This window comes from Cotesia glomerata, linkage group LG3 (assembly GCF_020080835.1).
Source record: "Cotesia glomerata isolate CgM1 linkage group LG3, MPM_Cglom_v2.3, whole genome shotgun sequence".
NCBI classification, from domain to species: domain Eukaryota; kingdom Metazoa; phylum Arthropoda; class Insecta; order Hymenoptera; family Braconidae; genus Cotesia; species Cotesia glomerata.
The window spans coordinates 10,086,452-10,111,527 of NC_058160.1; the positions used below are offsets into that span (position 1 = coordinate 10,086,452).

Consider the following 25,076-nt stretch of genomic DNA (forward strand, 5'->3'; position numbering starts at 1 on the left):
ATGAGTGTAATGTCAGAGTAAGCTTGTGTCTTTAAAAAGGTTAATAGTTCACAAGATACAAGGTCATTTCTTAATCATGCATCTAGAGATCAAGACCTTGCAATGACACTAAATTTCGATAAAAAAACCAATTTAATCATATGACTATCCAGGAGACAAAATTTTTCTTATTCTCTTAATAATATAAATAATAATTATATTTGTAATTATTTATAAGATAGCTGCAGGACAAGATCCCCTTACAGCCAGAAGAAATAATAATAATAACAATAAAAATTCATTTAATTTTCTCAATCAGCTCTTTAAGCTTTACTGAAAAAAAATTTATTATTTAAACAAAAAAACAAACGCGATTATTTTGCAAGACATTTTATCGGATTTAAAGTTGCATTATTTAATTATTTAGTGGCTAATTCAATAGATTGTGAGTTTCAGCAGCAAGATATAACTTTTGATATAAATATTTGTAAGTAGCTTAAAGTATTTACCGATTCTGTAGAGAATAAAGACTATAGACTAAATTATCACAATCTTATTCACGATGGGGATTACGGATTATGGTCTCAAGACATTGAATATGATTTCACTTCAAATAAATCGATTACATAGTTGAATATATTAATTACCTGGACTTTAGTTTCGCTGTCGAGTGGATTTGGATAAACGAGATAACGTTTTTGCCTTAATAACTCCTTTAAATCGTAACTATTTGCTACGACAAACTTTAAGTTTGCAATAAGTATTATTAAATAATTAACAAATACTGCGTATTGACTATTCATTATTTTAAAAATATATTCGGCGGTAAAAATAAATTTCTCAGTAACAATTGGTAGGTAGCAAATTCAAAAGCAACTATTTCGCAAAAGAATTGAAACGATTATGACCGAAATGGGTACGGTGTGCTTAGTACTTAACGCCAGCACACCGTTATTGAGCGTGAACAGTAATAACACGCCAGTCGCACGTGTTACAGTTCATCGAGTTTTGTTACGAAAATGTACAAGTTAAATTAGTAAGTAAATTAATTTATTTGTATTTTATTTTCACTGAACACAGCACCGTAAGTTTTTTATATTTAAAACTTTAATTAAACGTTAAAACTGGATGGCAACTTTATCGAGACACCGTATAATAAAAGTAAGCTCGTTATTTACGCGAATGTCTAGTTAAGTTTTGGCTTAAAAAAATAAAATTTAATATTTACGTCCACGCGAATTTTAAAAACACAAATCAGCCAAGTTGAAGAAATAGATATATATATATTAGGGTGTGCCAAAATGTAACTCCCGTGGAGAACCTTTTAAAATTGGAATTTTGAGTACCGCTTTTAAAAGGGGCTGTGTTTGGGCATTTCCTGAGATATTTTGGGGTGAAACGAAGTATTCGATTTTCATAGAATTTTTTAACAGAAGCTTAGTTTAGGCATTTCCGGTGAAAATTCAAAATTTGGCCGGAAGTGCCCAATTAAATCTCCTGTTAAAAATCCTATAAATAATCAAATGAATCCTCTCACTCCGAAATATATCAGGAAATACCCTAATTTCGAGTTTGTAAAAGTTACAGTTTGAAAATGGAAATTTGAAATTCTAACACCCAGCCCCGCAATCCCTGTCGGAAGTAGAATTTATTGAAATCCGTTTTGAGATGATCTCTACATGACAAATAAAAGATTCTTACCAAATTTACAGCTTTTAGAAGCTATATTTTGGAAATTAAGATTTTTTTTTTGTCAACACCCACCCTCGCAATCCTTATTGGGGGTGATTCGTCGTTAAATCCGTTCTTAGATTATTTCTACACCACATGTAGAAGATTTTTACCAAATTTGGAGTCTATAAGAGCTATATTTTACAAACGAGAAATTTTCATTATCAACGCCCCCGTAATCCCTTAACTGAACTAGACATCATACACGAAGATTCTCACCGAATTTGGAGTCTGTAGAAGTTACAGTTTGGAAATAAAAATTTTAGATTTTAACACTCACCTCCGCAATTCCTATCGGAAGTAGACTTTATTGAAATCCATTTTGAGGTGATCTCTACATAAGAGATAAAAATTTCTACCAAATTTAGAGTTTTTAGAAGCTATATTTTGGAAATTAAGATTTTTTATGGTTAACACTCACCCCCACGATCATTATTGAAGTTGATTCGTTGTAAAATCCATTATTAGATCATTTTTATATCACATATAGAAGACCTCTACTAAATTTGGAGTTTATAGGAGCTATAGCTTGGAAATTAAAAATTTTAATTGTTAACACCCACCCCCGCAAACTCCTGTGAGGTATCTTAAAATTCGTTCGTATATTATTTCTACATCTCTTAGCGAAAATTCCTACCCAATTGGAGTCTGTAGGAGCTATAGTTTGGAAACTTTTAATTTTCATTGTTAACGCCCACCCCCGCAATCCATATTTGGAATAGATTGTCATAAAATCCGCTCGTAGATCATTCCTACATCATATATAGGAGATTCCTACTAAATTTGGAGTCGATAGGAGCTATAGTTTAAAAATGGGAATTTTCCATTGTCAACGCCCCCGCAACTACCCTTGTAGGTGGAATTTCGTAAAATCCGTTCTTAGCTGACCTCCACTCGGCGAAAGGAATATTCCTACAAAATTTCAAATCTCTACGCGTTATGGTTCCAGAAAAATCGTGATATTCAATATATAGGTGAAAATCTCTGATATATATTAGGGTGTGCCAATTTTAGGTGACTTTTTTTTTCAACGAAAAAACAGGCTAAAAACTTGCATGAAGGTGAGAACAGAAGCCTGTTTAAAGCGGAGCTCTTAATATTAATATTTAGAGGTGTCTGTCCCTAATTTTTCATTTCCCATTTAAATAACATAGGAAAAAAAATTCTTTATTTTGTTTATTTTTCTAGCTCGGCATACGCACTTCATATAAATAAATCCATAGCATATTATTATAGAGAATTAAACGCTCTACAAAAAAGGTCTCTTACACTTTTATCATAAAGACAGCCGTTCTAAAGTTATTCTGACGTGAACTTCTAAATGTATAAAATTTTGATTTTTCAAGTATTAAACTGATACAAATTAATTTATTACTGTCTTAAAAATTATTTTTATATGTAAAATTGGTTCTGATGCGCTAACATTTCCATAAAGCTAAAAAAAAAATTACTCATGTATCAAATTTTTTTCTTCTTTATTTCATTTACTATAAGAAAATCATGACCCGAGTTGAATGAATTAAATTTTTAAAAAGTTTCACGGAATTATCAATTTATTACTCTACACGGAGAGAAAAAATAAGTTTGGAAAATCAGAAAAGTGCACGTCTCATAACGCTGATTTATCACAAAAAAATCTGGAAAACGGTTGACCCTAAAGGCCATCCCTGCAACTTCCGCTAATTCCATATCTAAGCGCTTAAAATTGCACTTATGAGGTTTTTGAGCTCTTGAAGTCAAAAGTCTGATAAAAGTTTCAAAGAACACTATTTTTTTAACTTTCGAACCGATCAATCAACCAATCAACCGATTTTCACGTTCTTGGCAACAATCGACGTGGTTTTTTAGACACCGAAAATTATTTTATTTCATCAATAACAATCCAAAAGAAATGTCGACGTTATGTAAAAAAAAAAACATTTTTTTCGATTATTTGTTGATTCATTTAAGAGTTATTGCACTTCGAAAGTTTAAAAAATAGTGTTCTATGAAACTTTTATCAGACTTTTGACTTGAAGTGCTCAAAAACCTCATAAGTGCAATTTTAAGCGCTTAGATATGGAATTAGCGGAAGTTGCAGGGATGGCCTTTAGGGTCAACCATTTTCCAGATTTTTTTGTGATAAATGAGCGTTATGAGACGTGCACTTATCTGATTTTCCAAACTTATCTTTTCTCTCCGTGTAGAGTAATAAATTGATAATTCCGTGAAACTTTTTAAAAATTTAATTCATTCAACTCGGGTCATGATTTTCTTACAGTAAATGAAATAAAGAAGAAAAAAATTTGATACATGAGTAATTTTTTTTTTAGCTTTATGGAAATGTTAGCGCATCAGAACCAATTTTACATATAAAAATAATTTTTAAGACGGTAATAAATTAATTTGTATCAGTTTAATACTTGAAAAATCAAAATTTTATACATTTAGAAGTTTACGTCTGAATAACTTTAGAACAGCTGTCTTTATGAAGAAAGTGTAAGAGACTTCTTTTATAGAGCGTTTAATTCTCTACAAGGATATGATATGAACTTATTTATATGAGGTGCGTATGACGAGCTAAAAAAATAAACAAAAAAAAGAATTTTTTTTCCTATGTTATTTAAATGGGGAATGAAAAATTAGGGACGGAGACCTCTAAATATTAATATTAAGAGCTCCGCTTTGAACAGGCTTCTGTCTCACCTTCATGCAAGTTTTCAGCCTGTTTTTTCGTTGAAAAGTCGCCTAAAATTGGCACACCCTAATATATATATATATATATATATATATATATATATATATATATATATATATATATAGATTAAAATAAAATATATAATCAACGTGAATATATTAATTATACTAACTTTTATAAGTTGGAGGCCCTCTTCTTCATTCAACTAACTAACGAATACTAAACGTATTATAACCAATAAATACTAAACAAAACACAATCGATTAAATGATAGATTCTTTTTTTTTTTTTAAACAAAAGATAGCGTAAATGAATGACATCTTTACATAACCTATGAAAGATGAATAATTTTTAAACAAAAGATAGTAGCGTAAATAAATGCTATATTTACATAACCTAGAAATAAATTAACAAAACCGTTGCTATAGACAATAATTCATGTCACAACCTTGTGGATGCGTGGGTAGATGTGTGGGAGTGCGTGGGAGGGTGTGTGGAAACGCGTTTATAAGCATTGAAGTGACAGACATTTTGTCGGTCTTTATGCGCTCTAATATGAAGAAGAAGTGATGTTCATTTGTTTTAGTAGCAGAAACAAATGACTATCCACATAAATTTGAAAAAAAATGGTAAAGGGTTGATGGAATTCAAAAAATGAATAGCCTAAAACCTTCTACAATTAATTCCGCGTCGAATGGTCATGGTCTCATGCCGATCGATCCAGTAGTTTTCAAGTTTATCGGTAACAAAAAAAAAAAGTTGCTTATATATATATATATATATATATATATATATATATATATATATATATATATATATATATATATATATATATATATATATATATATATTAGGGTGTTTCAAAAAAAAAAAAAAAATTTTTTTTTTTTTAATGGTGTTGAAAAGTTGAAAGTACATTTAAAAATAAAAATTTTGGCGCCTATTAGAGCCCTTAATATTAATATTAAGGTTTGCCTCAATTCATTTGTAATTTTTCTATTTAAATAACACGAGAAAACTTTTTTTTTATTTTTGAATTTTAATTACTTCGGAATGGCTTGTTTACGCAATATCCCAGAGAAAGGTCTTATAGGAAATTTTACGCTCTACAAAAAACGTTTGAAGGTCAAAGTTCCTCAGATCAACCGTTTCAAAGATATTTGCAATCAAAAATAACACCAATCAAAAATTTCAAATATTTTCCAATAAAATTGCGAAAAAAATCATACTTTATATTGATATTGTTTTTTTTTTTGTAAAATCAATTGAATTCTGTTAATTTGAGATTTTAATTTTTTTTTTGCTTATTTACTCTATACGTAACTCACAAAAAGTACAAATACATAAATATAAAGGTTAAAATTATCAAACAAATGATTTTTGGGTCTCTTTTATAACAAATTTATTTTATTTTCTACCAAATACTAATAAATTCTATTAAACAATCAATTCTTTATAACAAAAAACAATATTTAACAACAATTCATAAAATTTTTTCTAACTTGAAAATATTACAGTTTTATAAAATTATTTTTATTGCAATTAGGATATCGTTTTCTGTTTTCTGTCACTACTTGCAATAAATACTGAAGCTATTCTTTATTTTTCGTTAAGCATCGATTATACTGCTCTATCAATGCCACGCCGCGTTCTGCTACATCATTTACAACTTGAAGTTTCTCAAAATACTCCAAGTTTCTTTTGTAATTTAGATTCTGAGGCCACAAAGTTACATCCTCATCAATGAAATCATACGACAAATCAAACGATTTAAACAGATTTATCGATCTCGTAGATACAAATTGACTAAGATCTTTATTTAATAATGACTCTAAATTTTTCTTATCGATTATAAAACGACTCGTTGTAGTTTCATTGGTTTCACAGTTTTTTAAAGCATGAACTATTCTTCTTTTTGTTTCAACTGAAACAGTTTCGTCAAAGAGAGATAAAACAGACAACTCGTTATTTAAATACCACAAGTGATCGGCTAATTTTTCTGAGTATGCCCGTGAAATAGTATTATTAAATTTTTTATATGAAATTAATTCTTTAATTAAAGTTAAATCATTATTAGGTGCTGCTATAGCGCACGGCGCAGTATACCAAGCTTTTAAATAGAATATTATGATAAATAAACTAAGTTCTCGTAATCCAGCTATTTCTGATTTAGTAAGATGAAATTCATTTCTAAATAAAAAAATTTTTAAACTATATATTGCTTTAGCCATCCACCTTGCATGATGGACGGCTCCAGGACGCTTAAATGTAATATTTGTGGTAGTAGCACTCAAAAATATCGATGATAATTGCAGGAGTTCACGGTAATCGTCACGACAATGATCCATCTACAAAAAAAGTTCAAAGTCAAAATAAAATTAATTACATTGCAACCTCAAAGTAAAGAACATTAATTATTATCAACTTAATGTGAAGTAAAAGTTATAAAATATTTTACAAATGCAATTGTAATCGTTAATGATGATTAAGAGTGTAATAATCATGTGAAATTGATTTCCAATATTTTTATTTACAACGGGGTTAATTATTAAGTGTAAAATGGATGATTATACGGAACTTCATAAATTTTCATGTTTCACTTTAACATCAGTTGATAATTCTTTAGCGCTGGATTAAAAAATTTTACTTCTATTTGATTATTAACGAATTTCAACTTTTCATCTTTGATTGGTGTTATAACTTCCAAAATTTCTTGGTCATAAATACCAGCCGTAAAGTTTGATTGATCAATTTCATCCCACTTCTTTTTAAATCTCTGATAAATTGGAACGTTTGGGCCAGATGAAGCAGGCCAGTATATTTCAAATGCACTTCGAAGAATAATTTCAAAAATATGGTGTCGACATGGCAAGTATAACAGTTGTCGATTCAGAGCCTTTTCTACTAATACACACGCACCATTTCTGATTCCTGTAAAAATAAAATGAGAATTTAGCATTTAACATTACTATAACTAAACGCTTTATATATTAATAATTAATAAGTAATTTACCCGTATTTGACGCTGTAGTATCAGAACACAATGCTTTGATGTTATCAGTATTAATATTCCATTGTTTTACTGTTGTAATAATAGCTGAAGCTTGATTTTGTCCAGTTCCAGGTTCTAGTTTGGGGACTCCTAACAGTTGAAATTTACCTGATGATGATAAAATAATAGGAAGCCGGTCAACTTGTTCTATACCTGTAATATCTGACAACAGTTTTCCATCAAAATGTAGCTCATAATATAAATAATCAGATTATGTCCAGAAAAATTAATATAATAACTATGTTCACAGGAATTCGGGACAAAATAAATAAAATTCAAACCATCAATTTGATCTTTGTTGTACGTTTCGTCCTTTATTAGGACATCATCAGCAACTAAAATTAAAAACATAAATATTATAACCTTTCTATACATATAAATATGTTATATGTTTTTTATATGTATAGAAAGGTTATAATATTTATGTTTTTAATTTTAGTTGCTGATGAAGTCCTAATAAAGGACGAAACGTACAACAAAGATCAAATTGATGGTTTGAATTTTATTTATTTTGTCCCGAATTCCTGTGAACATAGTTATTGTAGCACATAATTATCAGTTTCCAAATTAGTTTTCAGATTTAACGTCGCTTCTTTGCGAAATTTTTCCCGTGCTCGGTGAATAGTCAAATGACTGAAGTTTACGCTTGCACAATCAATATTTAGGCTAGATAATAAAGCAGCAAAAATGTAAGTCGCCGACCTACTACTCACATTAGCTCTATCCAAAGCCGCAGCAAGTTCTGGTGTCATTAGATCAATTTTAGGAACTTGTTGTTTTGGAATTTCATCTTCATAATCAGAGATTATACGAGAAGTATTACTTTCCAAAGATTTCTGGGATAACTTAGATGTTTGACTTGATATTTCATGATTAACAACATTATCAGTCTCAACTGTACAAGAATAGTCAACATTGTCATTACCGAACTCTCCGACATCAAATGTACCACTATCATTATTGTTATTATAATTGATATCAATGTTCTCTTCATTATTGGCATCACTATTACTGTAGTTATTATTTTCATCACTTACATCAACATCCATATCTTCAACATCTTCTGGAATTGGTTGAGAATTATATGAAATAAAACCACGTCGACTGGAAGATTTTTGTCCCAAATAAAATAATCTTTTTTCTTTATCCAGTAAATTTAGCACATCAGCATGAGCTATATCAAATAGTTTATTTAATTCGTCCCGAAAAAGGGATTCATTTTTTTTTTTGAGATTTTGACTTTTTCCTCTTACAGTTTTTTTGTAAATTCCTCCATCGATTGTGATTTGAGGTTAGTTTTAAAAAAGCAGATCTTTTCTCTCTTGTCGGGATTTGTGCCACACACCAAATTTCGAAAACTTTGTCGACAGTGGTTGATATGCTTTCTTTCACTGAAAAATTTTTCGTTTTGAGATAATAAAATAAAAGTGACATAACCTCTTTCAATGAAGGTAATTTTTTTCCACCAAATTCACTTAATATATCACCAATCAAGTACACTGTTTTCACCATTGTGATCATAAAATTTATAACTTATATATTTTAATTATAAGCAAATTAAATTAATAATATAACGAATTTAAATAACAATCAGTATCAATAAAGAAAGACAATGACGAGAAGATAGAACAAAGCATTGAAAGCAGAGCAACAAAGAGAAATTGGTACTGAACGACCAAGCTTACCAACACAGAGCTTACTAACTACATTACTCAAATCAAACGAATATACTACTTTTATCGACGGGGCTGAATAAAGCTCATTCAATATTTTTTAAATGAAAAAAATTAATCAAATTTTATAGTTGATTGAATTGATTTAATATATTTATAATTTTTTTAACATTTTTAATAAAATACAATGATGAGTGTTTGTTTAGTTAGTGTGATCAGGAACTTTACATTTTCATCTTACAAAAATTTATAAACTTTATGAAATATAAAATTAATTTGTTATAAAAGAGACCCAAAAATCATTTATTTGATATTTGTAACCTTTAGATTTACGTATTTGTACTTTTTGTGAGTTTCGTAAGGAGTAAATAAGCAAAAAAAAATTAAAATCTCAGATTAACAGAATTCAATTGATTTTACAAAAACAAAAACAATATCAATATAAAGTATGATTTTTTTTTTGCAATTTTATTGGAAAATACTTGAAATTTTTGATTGGTGTTATTTTTGATTGCAAATATCTTTGAAACGGTTGATCTGAGGAACTTTGACCCTCAAACGTTTTTTGTAGAGCGTGAAATTTCCTATGAGACCTCTTTCTTGGATATTGCGTAAACAAGCCATTCCGAAGAAATTAAAATTGAAAAGTAAAAAAAAAAAATTTTCTCGTGTTATTTAAATAGAAAAATAACAAATGAATTGAGGCAAACCTTAATATTAATATTAAGGGCTCTAATAGGCGCCAAAATTTTTGTTTTTAAATGTACTTTCAACTTTTCAACACCATTAAAAAAAAAAAATTTTTTTTTTTTTTTTTTTGAAACACCCTAATATATATATATATATATATATATATATTAGGGTGGTTCATTTCCGCAAAATTGTTTTTTTTTCGGTGCTCATGCAAAATATTAATCTACATATAGAAAAAGAAATTCTTACTAAGTTTGAGCTCTTAACAATAATTTTAAGTACTTACAATGAAAATTTAAAGTTTTACCATTTAAAATGTCTGTAAAAAAAATTTTTTTTTTTCAAACTTCTAATGCTTACCCGACTTTTACAATATTGTAAATCGGTTTTATGGACCTTGTGGGGAATTTCACGCTCTTCAATAGCCTTAGAGTTTTTTTGTCTAACTCGCACTGGTTCACCGGTGGGAGTCGTCAAAGTACAGTTTTTGAAAAAAATATATTTTCTTTTAATTTTTCGAGCAAACCGCCAAAAGTAGGAAGAAAAAAAGGACTGACTGATAAAAAAAAAGTTATCCAACCAATATTTAATGAATTTACAGCCATTTTTATACCGGAAAACGTAAGAAATTGATAAATACTAACTCATAATGTTATTTAGAATTACTTTTTCTATTTATTACCATTATATTTCCCTACACTAAGAACTTTTTTAAAATTAGTATGATTTTTTACTCATAATGAATACAAAAACAACACATGAATTCATAAAAAAGCAACAAAAATTTAATCAAAATATACAGAAGGTTACGTTATTATGTAAAATGCTTGAAATGTGATAAACATTTAAATAGTTATAAAAAACAAGTTAATAAATTTCAAATAATTACTAATGTTATTTAAAACACATCAAGATTTTAAAGCTGAATATAGTTTTTTGGCACACGTAGGAAAGTCTTTTCTACATTGTTGAACCATTAATAATAAATATTGTTTCTGATCTTCATCATATGTACCAAACTCGTTAAATTTTTCAATTAGTGCAACACATCGTTCGGCACACGGAAAGAAATACATTGCGGATATCACTATGTCACTATGGGTGTGAACACTATACTGTATGGTTTAGAAGATTTTGATTCGATATAAAAATCGTCAGCATAGATGATTTGGCTATGGTGGGAATAGTAACATCAACAATAGTTATAGCTGATACGCCAATGTCACTATGGGCGTCAGACCCATAGTGACTGGCGACATTTACGATGCTCCTGGCAGAACAGTCTATCCGTTATTGTTATATCTCTTATGCTGATATTAGAGTAGTAACAAAATTAGTTTAATTAATTGAATGGGTTATGCACTGATAGAAGGATTTATTAACTGTTAATAATTTAATTTATTTGAAGACAATTATTTAATTTATTAAATTTTAATAAATATTTTTTAACATTAAATAAATATCTATTTGGGTGGAAAGTATATTTGTTAATAGTTAATAAGTATTTATTAATAGTTAAGAAATATTTATTAACAATTAGTAAATATTTTGTAGAGTGAATTTGTTTCACTTGCAATTTGCAATGTCATATGATATAAAGAGAAGATGGCTTACAAATAAAAATCATCTTTATAAATTATTTGCATTAATTATATTACATTATAATAACATTTATTATAAAATACCAAATTTTATCATAGCTCATAATTATCTTTTATATTTTTAAATATTAAAAACGTTAATTTATTTAGTGAATTTAATTATTATCATGTATTCCAGCTATAGGGTTATAAAAAGTGTCAAAAGGAAATTGCTATTTTTACTTTTTATTTTAAATAAATATTCGTTAACAGTTAACAAATGTTCATTAACCATTAATAAATATTTTTAACAGTTAATAAATTGTACTAAACAAATTACTTATTAACTGTTAATAAATATTTGTTACCTGTTAACAAATATTTATTAACATTTAATAAATAATTTATAAACTGTTAATAAATATTCATTAAATCCTATGATGTTAAAAAATCATTTATTAACAGTTAATAAAGCATATTAAATATAAACAAATCCTTCTATCAGTGTGTTCGATGAAAAATATTTAAAAATTTTGTATTAAACTAGTTTAATGTTACAATTAATTTCAAAGTAGTTTTACTAATTTATGAATTTTTATGTCGGTACAGTAGTTGTACCCATGAAATATTGGCCGTAATTCGATAGAATTATTGATTGTTGCGTTAAGTAATATCGCGGGAAAAACTAGTAGCATTGCGACATCTGCGATGCACTATGGGGCTGGCGGCAATGCTGTCACGTCAAGCCTCCTATGCGCCCGTGTAATAGACGCAAAGATTTTGGTACCATACAGTATTCGCTCTGAGTGAAGCCATGGTAGGGGAAATGAAATCGACTGAAGCGTTCGCAGTGGTTACTTTCGGAGTTACGGGAGGCTATTATTCCTAAAATTGTAAGTAAGTACACGTGGAAGTATTTATTTTGTTTTAATTTTAATAAATTAAAAAAAAATGAGACACCAGAGTTGTTGTGTCTTAAAAAATACCAGCAGAAATATTTACTGCAATCTTTTTTATTTTTTATCATTATACGTACTTGTTGTTGATTCGTTTAACTAAAAAACAAAACTGCAATTATTACACTGATAAAAGGATTTATTAACTATTAATAATTTAATTTATTTGAAGACAATTATTTAATTTATTAAACTTTAATAAATATTTTTTAACATTCAATAAATATTTATTTGGTAGGAAAGTACATTTATTAATAGTTAATAACTATTTATTAATAGTTAACGAATATTTATTAACAGTTAATAAATATTTTGTTGAGTGAATTTGTTTTGCTTGTAATATCATATGATATGAAGATTTCTTATAAACAAAAATCATCTTTATAAATTATTTGTATTAATTATATTACATTATAATAACGTTTATTGTAAAATACCGAATTCTATCATAGCTCATAATTATCTTTTGTATTTATAAATATTAAAAAGGTTAATTTATTTAGTGAATTGAATTATTATCATGTATTCCAGCTATAGGATTATAAAAAGTGTCAAAAGAAAATGCTATTTTTGCTTTTGATTTTAAATAAATATTTGCTAACAGTTAAAAAATATTCATTAACAAACAAATCCTTCTATCGGTGTATAAAATTGTCACATATTTTTTATAACTTTTTTTTTTACAATTATTTATAAAATTTATTTATTTTTATATTTCTTGCTATTGACATACGTATAAAAACATACTCTGACAGCCTTCCGTAGTTCATATTTTGACTGGCGCTGCAGTCACACTCATAGCGAATAGTAGATAGCGAATCCACAGATTCGGTAGAATCTGGCGCCAAGTTCCGTTCAAATCTGCTGTAAACGGAGCGCCAGACTACCGACTATGTTTACTGTAAGCAGAACGGTATTTTGAGGTTGCAAAATTTTATTTAATTCTACGGTACTTTTTTTCCTAAATTGTATATTATAACAGTAATTCATACTTTATTTGACTGTTATTAATTAATTATATTCACTTATAACAATTAATCTAATTGAAATTATTAAATTTAATCAGCACAAACTATAGCAACGCAAAAATTTCGATCCTGACTTTTTTTCGATGGGCAAAGTGATCTGCCACAGACTAAATAATTCGAGAATGCATAGTAATTCTTCATTAGATGGGAAACTACAGTTAAAAAAAGATATTTCACAGCTTGCATCTACACCCGCCAGGGTGCGCTGGAATTATTTTTACATAAACTGTTGTTTCAATGGGATAGTTTGCTATAAAAACTTCAACCACCGCGAGATTTAAGTTGGTACCAAGTGTATATTTTTATTACAATTACAAAAATACTAAAATCCGAACAAAAACAGTTTCACTGTAAAAATCGCGCCAAGTCCACGTTCATAAGACTATTAAGAAAAAAAATTTGTTTTTTCTTTACAAAAATATATAAAATTAAAAATCCAAGTAACCGATATGATTGTTTATGATTTTCGGAAATTAAAAAAAATTGTGTTATAAATTTAAAAATTAAGAAAAAAATTTTGGAACGTACTTGGTGTGCGTCATTGTGTATTTAAATTTTTTTAAAGTCCTAGTAAATAGATTTTACGAATTTCATTAAAAGTAAAATATTTTGCAACCGCGCACACTAAATATGTTCCAAATTTTTTTTTTAATTTTTAAATTTGTAACAAAATTTTTTTTAATTTCCGAAAATCATAAACAATCATATCGGTTACTTGGATTTTTTAATTTTAGATATTTTTGTAAAGAAAAAAACAAATTTCTTTTTCTTAATAGTCTTATGAACGTGGACTTGGCGCGATTTTTTACAGTGAAACTGTTTTTGTTCGGATAGTAGATAATCCTATATGCATAGGGTTTATAGCAATGCAATACAACGACATAGGGATATCCGCAATGTATTTCTTTCCGTGCAGTATCATTGACAACACGTAGTTTTTTGAAAGTTTCGCAGCATGTAATGTATTCTTGATCTGTTTCCCACAAATCAGGGTCGATGTCTAGAAATTCACACGTCAAATTAAACTTATCAAAAATAGTGAGAGATTCTTGAGTCACAAAATCACTTATACTTTTAGACGACATTATTTCAAGCTTTTTCCTGTCTAAAGTAAATCGAGGATATTTACTATTGCTCGATTTTTTGTTTTTAATAGAATCAACTATTTTTAATTTTTCTTCTCGGGATAGTTTTTGATCAAAAAGCGCCAAGCCTGTAAGATTCTCGTTTAAGTACCACAAATGCTTGGAAAGTTTCTCTAAAGCAGCTTCTGCAACTTTTGGGTGATCTTTTTTATACTCTAATAAATTTTGAAATAGTTTTGTCATGATACGGAGCTTCAATAGCACTTGTTGCTACGAACCATGCTTCAACATAAAAAAAAACAATAAATAAGCAAACTTCTCGTAAAGCTAACAATTCTGAAGGGTTGACGTGAAATTGTTCTCTGAACATATATATTTTTAAACTATAGATAGCTTTCGATAGCCAACGAGCATGGTGCATAGCACCAGGAGCTCTAAATTTTATACCTTTGTTTGGTACACCTCCTAAAAAAATGTAGCTCAACGTCAAAAGTTCATGATAGTCATCTCTTGAAGTTCGATTCTGTAAAAAATGAAATGTAGTTAATATTAAAATATGAAAATTGTTTACTCAGTGAGAGAAACAAAGCACAACTTCACTGTAAATCGAAGTGTTTTAAAAGTGACTACAAATGGACATTTAACATGGGAAATTAAAACAGATGAAAGTGTTTTAAAAGTGACTACAATACTTCACGATAGGAACAAAACACTTTGTGTGTTTTGTTGAAACACTTGGATTTACAGTGTTAGCAATAATTTTTTCCATTAGTAAAAAACTGTACAATATTTTTACCTGTAGATGATCTTCGATGAAGGGTAGTAGAGTATTTTTTTTTCGTCCAGGATATCTTTAATTATAACATCTTCAGTACCGATGTCATATTTTAACTTGTCTATTTAACAAAAATAAAATTCTAAACTTTTTCTAAATGAATGACAAAAAGTGTGGAATTTAATATGACAATAGGATAAATTCATTATTATGAATGCAGAAATGACAAGTCAATCATCAGTGTGAATAGAATTCTATACTTACTAAATTCAATGTTGTTATTTTCATCTTGTATTTCATCCTGTATATCTTGCAAAACTCATTGATCAGAAAGTACTATTGCATTTTCGTTTAACTTAGATATTAATGGTAAACATTTATTGCCATCATTTTGTCGACATTCTTCTAAAAATAATTGTAAATCACTTGGAACATTCTCAACTTCACTATTATCAGCAATATCGACTAATTTGTTCAATTGATTAACGAAATTTTCCACTTTGTGCTTTTGATTGTCTGAGAGATTGTTAAGAGATTTTCGTTTCTTAATGTCTTTGTAATCGTCAGAAAACTTTTCAAATTTCCGAATACTATTTCGTTTTAGTGTCGTGGGAATTCCAATTTTATCCCACATAGCCTCTAATTCATCGATAGCTTCGGTAGTACTGATACGTATAGTCAATTTTATCGTCAAATGATTATACATAAATAAATTGATAACGTCACGATAAGTAGGTAATTTATAACAATTAAATTCTTTAATTTGAAAGCCAACTAAATAGTTATATGTCCTATTACCAATTACTTCAGTCATAATGAACAATAGTTAGGTTAGAAAGTTAATGAAATGTAATCAAATAAATACTGAAGAATATCAAGAACTAATTTAAATACGATATATACCATTAAACACAGGTGACAGCAAAAAATTGATATTAAAATAGTAATTTGAATATAGTTTATTAAAAAATTGGCTTATTCTGTCTTAGTATCAGCGTCAATTTATTCTCTGATTAATCACTTAATACAACAAATAATGAGAAAATTATTTTGAGGTTAGGTATGCCATAAAGGATGAAATTTGTCAACAAAGACAATAGAGACGGTAATATCATGCTAATTAACTAGAGCAAGGTTAGAATATGCCATCTCGAGACTGCTTGGTGCAATTTTTCAAGGAATGATTTCTACTTATACAAAGTTGGCGTGAATAAAGTTGACAATGAAAAAAATTAAATTTTTTGCTAATTTTGGAATTTTATTACAAAAAATTATATAATCTTCATTTTTATTTTTTTGGTAAACGACAGACATGTTGAAAAATTGCAAGATCTATGTTACAATTTTATTCTTGTAGTTTTTTTATTAATTTGTGTTGTTTTTGTATTCATTATGAGTAAAAAATCATAATGATTTTAAAAAAATTCTTAGTGTAGGGAAATATAATGGTAATAAATAGAAAAAATAATTCTAAATAACATTATGAGTTAGTATTTATCAATTTCTTACGTTTTCCGGTATAAAAATGGCTGTAAATTCATTAAATATTGGTTGGATAACTTTTTTTTATGAGTCAGTCCTTTTTTTCTTCCTACTTTTGGCAGTTTGCTCGAAAAATTAAAAGAAAATATATTTTTTTCAAAAACTGTACTTTGACGACTCCCACCGGTAAACCAGTGCGAGTTACACAAAAAAACTCTAAGGCTATTTGAAGAGCGTGAAATTCCCCACAAGGTCCATCAAACCGATTTGCAATATTGTAAAAGCCGGGTAAGCATTAGAAATTTGAAAAAAAAAAAAAAATTTTTTACATGCATTTTAAATAGTAAAACTTTAAATTTTTATTGTAAGTACTTAAAATTATTATTTAGAGCTCAAACTTGGTAAGAATTTTTTTTTCTAAATGTAGATTAATATTTTGCATGAGCACCGAAAAGAAAAAAAAATTTTGCGGAAATGAACCACCCTAATATATATATATATATATATATATATATATATATATATATATATATATATATATATATATATATATATATATATTAGGGTGGCGCAAAAAAACCGACTATTTTTTTTTTTTGAGTCGAGTGAAAAAATGTTAGTTTTTGATGTTTTAAGAGCTCTCTCCAAAGGACAGCTTAAAAAAAAAATTTTAAGATGTCGCTCCAGATTTTTTTAAAATTCAAAAATCGAATTTTTTTTTTTTTTATTTTTTTTCTCGTTACGGTATAATTTTATAGACTAAAAAAAAATAAGTTTCTGAAAATTTCAGTTCAAAATTTAAATTTTGAAAGGTTGCTCATAATTTTTTTCAATTTATTAGTGCATTAGTTTAGATTTTTTCGAGCGGCCTTTTACTATTTAAATTAAAATTCCACAAATTTTTTTCTTTTATTTAATACCATAATCGATAAAAATACATCACGAGATGAACTAAAAATCAAGCACAATATGGAAAAAATAATTTTTTTTAATTTAATAATTTTATTTAATAAACTTCCAAGCGTGAATTCGAATCCCAAGCTGGTCTTAGAAACCAGCTTGGTTGAGATTTGACCCTTGCCGCGTAGGTTGAAATTTTTACAAACCAAACAAACCCCACAGTACCACTCCCAACAGTTAAAGTCGGCGATATGACTAATTAAAGAAAAATAAAAAAATTATGAGCGACCTTTCGAAATTTAAATTTTGAACTGAAATTTTCAGAATCTCATTTTTTTTTAGTCTATAAAATTATACCGTAACGAGAAAAAAAATTAAAAAAAAAATATTTCGATTTTTGAAATTTTAAAAAATTTGGAGTGACCTCTTAAAAATTTTTTTTTGATCTGTCCTTTGGTGAGGGCTTTTAAAACATCAAAAACTAACATTTTTTCACTCGAAACTCAAAAAAAAAAATAGTCGGTTTTTTTGCGCCACCCTAATATATATAAATAAGGGTGGGCCAAAAAAAACTTTTAATTTTTTTTTTTTAGCTACTATGAAAATATCGTCCAAGATGACGAAAAAAAAATTTTGGTAAAGTTTTAGCCCTTAATATTAATATTAAGAGGTGACTCATTGTGATTTTTGATTTCCCATTTAAATAACACTCTTCTATTAATGCAACTTCTATTTCTGCTATTGATTTACCTACTGATTTCATGAACAAAAATGTTGAATTATGCTACGACGTCTCGTTCTCGATGATTACAGATGTAGTAGCGTCAGCTATGTCCAAATCCACAACTTTCAGAGTTTAAACTTTTAAAATTCTCAGTGCTGCCACCCTCGTCCGTGGCGCTCTGTACTACCTACTTACCTCATATAGTTTCGTTGTGTCCAAACAACAACATCGAGAATATAACAGCTTATTAAAATATTATTATTTAAATAAATTTTAATAAAAAACAATGTCGAAAGACAAGAAAAGAAAACGTTCACGATCCAGATCAAGTGATCGAAAACGTGAACGTGAAGATAGAAAATGGCAAAATATGCAGACGCAACTGGATAACCTTACAAAAATTGTCGAGTCACTTGCTAGACAGACAACTAATAAAGTCCAGGAGAATAATCAAAAAGATTCAACTCCAGGTAAGATTCTTATAATGCAGTAAGCAAATAATTAATTAATTTTTTTTTTCAATAAAAAAAAAAAAAAAAAAAAAAAAAATTTTTTTTTTGTATTTATATGCATTTTGTGTTTTGTCAATACGACTAACGCAAGCCTAACGAAGGCGACTAGACAATAAGTCAAGGAGCAAATAGCTCAAGTTCAATACGAACTTTTCTTTGATTGTTTTTTCCTTGAGAAAAAGTCATAAACAAACGTAGTAACTTGCTGCATAAATAGTGACTAAAACCTTCACAATACGTGTCAAGAGTTTTATTTACACCAAAATTTCTCTTTGATTTTTATAGAGCAAAAATCTGACGAACAATTAACATCCAAGAAGGATGGAGAGCAAGATACTTTGCCTGACGAAGTAGTTGAAATCCCGGTTAGTTCCCCAACCAAGGTGCAAGATGAAGAACCCCAAAAGGATGGATCGACATTAGGTTCGGAGGTACTAGAAATTTTGGGAGAGGATCCTAATGTTAAGTTGGATAATTCAGTTGAGCTCCACGCAGAAATAAAAAACCGCTGGAACACTTGGATAAAAGAGGGGCTTTCTGATGAAGTAAAAAGAATTTACTTAAAAATATGTGAGAAAAGGAGAGCTATATACTGAACCTCCTAAAATAAATCTAGAGATTGTGGGAGCTCTGGCGGAAGTAACCAAGAAAAGAGACCAGCATTTTGTGCAAATTCAGGAATACGTGGGAACAGCAATTATTGCAGTTGGATCTGCTATCTCACTACTCCTTAAAGATCCGGAGGAGGAAGTCGATGAGCTAAAGCTCTTGGAGTGCCTCAGCGATACTGGGAAATTACTAGCTGAAACTTTTCATCAGCATTCAGCAGCTAGAAAAGCATATATTACACCAGTTATGAAAAAGAGTGTGAAGACACTGGTAGATTCGATCCACTCAGAAGAGTGGCTTTATGGTGATAAATTGGCAGATCAAATTAAAGAAGCCAAAACTATTGAAAGTGCCTGTCAAAGTTTGAAGGGCTCAGAAAAAACTCCTAAAAGACAGTTTCCGAGTTCTCAGGCCCAGGGAAACTGGAAAGGCCCGTCTTCTCAATACAGACAGACGGGCCCAGTGAACCATCGGAGATTTTCGCGCTTCAAATCGAGAACTCAGAACCGCAGAAATCCAACATCATCTCGGGAAAAGAGCCGGGACTCCAAGGAATCGTCGAAGAAGTAACAGAGGTAAGAGAGCTACCTATAGGTGGTAGGTTATATTTTTTCAAAAAAGAATGGGAAAATATAACAACAGATAATTTTATATTATCATGTTTGGATGGATATTCAATCCGTTTCCAGAATATTCCACACCAAAATACTGTTCCTGAGCAACGAATTTGGTCAAAAAATGAGGAAAGGCTGATTGAAATAGAAGTCGACAAACTTCTCAATAAAAAGGCTATAGAAAAATGTTATCCTGTCGAGAACCAATTTATTTCGACTTATTTCCTGGTTAAAAAACCGGATGGTTCTCATAGATTTATACTAAACTTAAAAAATCTAAATGGATTTCTTTCAGCTCCTCATTTTAAGATGGAAGATATTAGGACTGTTAAAAATCTCCTAATGTTAAATGACTTCATGGCGTCTATAGACCTTAAAGATGCTTACCTTCTCGTACCAGTTGCGAAAAGTAGTAGAAAATATTTAAGGTTTATTTTCCAAAATCAAATGTACCAATTCAAGTGCCTTCCTTTTGGCTTATCTATAAGTCCTTATATTTTCACCAAATTGATGAAACCGGTTATGAATTTTCTGAGAGAAAAGGGATTCTTGTCAGCAATCTATCTTGATGACATATTCTTCATAGCGAAATCTTATGACATCTGTCGAGAAAGAGTTCTATGGGCAAAAAATTTCTTACAAAAACTTGGTTTTGTCACAAATAATAAGAAAAGTAGTCTAATTCCTGCACAACAATGCAAATTTCTCGGTTTTATAGTAAATTCGGTTGACTATTCTATCGAATTAACAGATGTAAAAAAGGAGCATATTAAAAATCTTATTGCTGAATTTAAAATAGGGACAGTGTGTAAAATTAGAAAATTTGCTATTTTATTGGGTACTCTTAATGCAGCCTGCCCAGCTGTTGCTTACGGACTGTCTCATTGTAAAAAATTAGAACGTCAAAAATTTTTAGACCTAATGGTAAATGATGGAGACTATGACGGTAATATGGTAGTTAAGCCTTATCTGGAAAAGGACTTGATTTGGTGGGGAATAAATAGTCAAATTGGCAAAAATCCGATAAGAACTGCAAAATATATTATGGAAATTTCATCAGACGCATCCTTAACAGGGTGGGGGGCTTTCTGTGATGGAAAATCAGCCCATGGCTGGTGGAATTCCAATCATCTTAGATACAATATAAACTTCTTAGAACTCTTAGCTGCTTTCCATGCCCTCAAATCATTCGCGAATAACTTAAAAAACTGTGAGATACTCCTAAGAATAGATAACACTACAGCCATAGCTTATATTAATAGAGCAGGCAGTGTTCAGTTTCCAAAGTTGAGTAATTTAGCGAAGGAAATTTGGGACTGGTGTGAGCATAGGAAAATTTGGATTTTTGCTAGTTATATTTCCTCAAAAGAAAATTTTCAAGCCGATGCAGCTTCCAGAATTACAAATATTGACACGGAGTGGGAATTATCGAATAGGGCATTTAATTTAATTCTTAAAAAATTTGGCTCTTTCACGATAGACTTATTTGCAACATATGAGAACCGGAAGGTGAAAAAGTTTTGCTCTAGATTTCCTAACCCGGAGTCCTTCAAAGTAGATGCATTTACAATATCCTGGGGAAATGAAAAAGTGTACGCCTTTCCTCCATTCGCTTTAATCACTGCAGTGATTAAAAAATTAATTACTGACAGAACTGAGGGAGTGATCGTAGTACCAAACTGGCCTAGTCAGCCATGGTTTCCTCTACTTAAGTCGTTGCTCAGAGAACCACCTATTATATTAAAACCTAATAATCATCTATTATTGTCTCCTTGTAGATCCAAAACACATCCACTGGCAAAGACGCTTTCCCTGGTAGCGGCGTACTTATCAGGCAAAAATATTTAAATCAAGGACTCTCGCCGGAAGCAGTTAACATTATTGTAGATTCTGTCACAAAGTCTACTTTGAAACAGTATGAATCTTCTCTAAAAGCCTGGTGGTTATTTACGAAAGAAGAGAATTATAATATCTATAATGCCGATGAGGTCAAGATAGTTGAGTTTCTTACGATGAGGTTCAATTTGGGTTATAAGTATGGCACACTTAATTCCGACAAAGCGGCTATAGCCCTTATTACGCAACAAGATCTGTCAAATAAAAAATTAATAACCCGCTTTATGCGTGGTGTTTTTAAGAACCGTCCCACTAGAGCGAAATATACAACAACATGGAATGTTGATTGCGTCCTTCAATACATAGAATCTGTTCCAGAGACATCAGACTTAAAGATTAAAGAATTGTCACAAAAGACAGTCACACTCATGATCCTCGCAACAGCTCAACGGCTACAAACTATGGCTCTAATTACCATCGACAATATAAAAATATCTGCTTCTGCCATTAATATAAAAATCCCTGAATTAATCAAAACATCAAAGCCGGGTGGTTTTCAACCAGATTTAACTCTACCGTTTTTTGCCGGAAAACAAAAAATATGTGTCGCTGGATCTCTCTTAAAATATTTGGAAATGACTAAAAAGTTAAGGGGAAACAGTAAAACTCTGTTTATCTCTACTGTTAAACCACATAAGGCTGTAGGCGCTCAAACACTTAGCCATTGGGTAAAAGACTTTCTGAAGAAGGCTGGAGTCGATACGACTCAGTTCAGCGCGTACAGTGCTAAACACGCTGCGGTTTCAAAAGCAAATGCTCGGGGGATTGACATCGACACGATTAGACGGACTGCGGGATGGTCTAAGCAATCATCCGTCTTTGCCAGATTTTATAATAGGCCCATTCAAGAATCGAATGATTCATTTGCACGAAGTGTTTTTACATAAATATTTGACTTACTTAAATTTCGCATGCTTCCATAAATAAAATTAAAAGAAATAAATAAATGAGTTCTTTCTCGTACTTACACCAAAAAAAAAAAAAAAAAAAGAAAATTAAAGAGAAAGGAAATTAAATATCTCTGAATATCTACATCTGTAATCATCGAGAACGAGACGTCGTAGCATAATAAACCGATCAAACGAGCTCGCCGAAGGCGAGCGAAGTTCGATCGATATTATGCGAAGACGTCTCGTTCGAAGATGATTACTTCCCACCACACACAAAAAAAAAAAAAAAAAAAAAAATTTTGTTTTTTGTTTTTTCATGTAAGTAAAACAAATCATACCCCTTACCCGTAATCATCTTCTGAAATTAGACGATGAACTAAATTTCCTTAATCTTTAATTATAAATTAAAAAACTCTAAAATATATGAGGTAAGTAGGTAGTACAGAGCGCCACGGACGAGGGTGGCAGCACTGAGAATTTTAAAAGTTTAAACTCTGAAAGTTGTGGATTTGGACATAGCTGACGCTACTACATCTGTAATCATCTTCGAACGAGACGTCTTCGCATAATATCGATCGAACTTCGCTCGCCTTCGGCGAGCTCGTTTGATCGGTTTATTTTGGACACAGGATGAGAGCTATCAAGAGAATCTGTCATTAAAACGTCTCAGCGTTGTCAATGGTGTAGCAGAAAGGGAAGTTGCATTAATAGACAAGTATAATAAATGTCTAACCATAAATAAAGAACAGTTGCAAAATTTATTGCAAGTAGTTAAAAATCACAGGCAAAAATTTCCCAATTGTAACAAAAAAAAATTTAGTTTTATTTTGAGAATAAAAAAATGGCAAGTTATAAAATGAACAGTTTTATTACAATTAAAAAATTATTGAAACATGATTTTTAATATTTTACATTAACTAATAGTCAAGTGCAAATAAAGCACTTATTAATTTTTCAGGGAATGATTAATTTTTTCAAGTCATTACTCAGCTAAAGTACAGTTCCGAGTTATTTTTGTTTAATTAGGAATAAAAATATCGATTTTTCTTACGATTATCGATATTTTGTAAAAATTTGATTGTTTTATCAAAAAACACTTGATAAGAGTTACGAAAACTGAGATATTTTATGTTTTTGAGTCATTATTTTGTGATAGAGTATAAGAAATTGTAAAGATTATCCTAAACTATTTGAGGTTGGACATTAACCTCGAATAACTTTTAAACGAGTCAACTTAGCAAATAGTATATTACATACCTAGGCCAGTAAAATAAGAAAAGTCTCAGATCACATGTAATTGTTGGCCGAGGCGAAGCCGAGGTTGACAAACATGTGATCTGAGGCTTTCTTATTTACTGGCCAAGGTGTGTATACTATTTTTCTGCTCGACGTAGCCGGAATGTGGCAACTTTGTTTAGCGCAGCGGCCAGAAAGTTGCCACTTTCCGGCCGGAGGGCAGAAAAAATTATATCAAACCTTTTTTGTAGATCGTTAAATTTCCTACAAGAATATTTATTGATTTTTACAAGAAATTCATTCGTTCGAGTGCATCAAAAATCCAAACAAAAAACAACAAAAACTCTCATGTTATTTAAATAGGAAATCAAAAATCACAATGAGTCACCTCTTAATATTAATACACTGATAGAAGGATTTGTTTATAGTTAAAAATATTTGTTAAGATTTAACAAATCATTTATTAGAGACCACTTTTTAGTCCTTAACAAATATTTTTTAGTATTTAAAAAGACTTTTAATATTTAATAAATGAATATCAAATTTATTAAATACAAACAAATCATTTTAAATACTAAGAAATATTTGTTTAACACTAAAAAGTAGGGGTGTGCGAATATTCGAGTTTACGAATTATTCGCCTCGAATTCGAATCGAATTTCGAATCGAATATTCGAATGATACACCTGTCAATAAAGATAGTACCTGTCAATAAAGATGGCATCAAATACACCTGTCAATAAAGATATTAATTTATAATCTATCATATTACTACTTTCTTTTGAGAAAAGATCTTAATTTAATTTAACCCGTCAGCACTCACGTTATGAGCATTTTGCTCACGCTCGATTTAAAACATCGATAACTCTTTTTTTTCAAATGGAAAGGGTAGATGAAATTTTTTCTACCTTCGAGTAATTTTATCTACTTTCAAATTATGAACTTTTGAAATCCCTCAATATTATATATAATTTATAAAAAAAT

At 29.6% G+C, this 25,076-nt stretch overlaps 1 protein-coding gene across 1 annotated transcript in view; it reads left to right on the forward strand.

The window, feature by feature from the left end:
• The first annotated feature begins 931 nt into the window (after positions 1 to 931).
• The window catches only part of LOC123260390, a 30,137-nt gene continuing 5,992 nt past the window's right edge, over positions 932 to 25,076 (forward strand). The window contains exon 1 of the mRNA XM_044721462.1: positions 932 to 1,015. Coding sequence (XP_044577397.1) covers positions 999 to 1,015 — 17 coding nt within the window. The 5' untranslated portion in view covers positions 932 to 998. The remainder of the gene's footprint in view (positions 1,016 to 25,076) is intronic.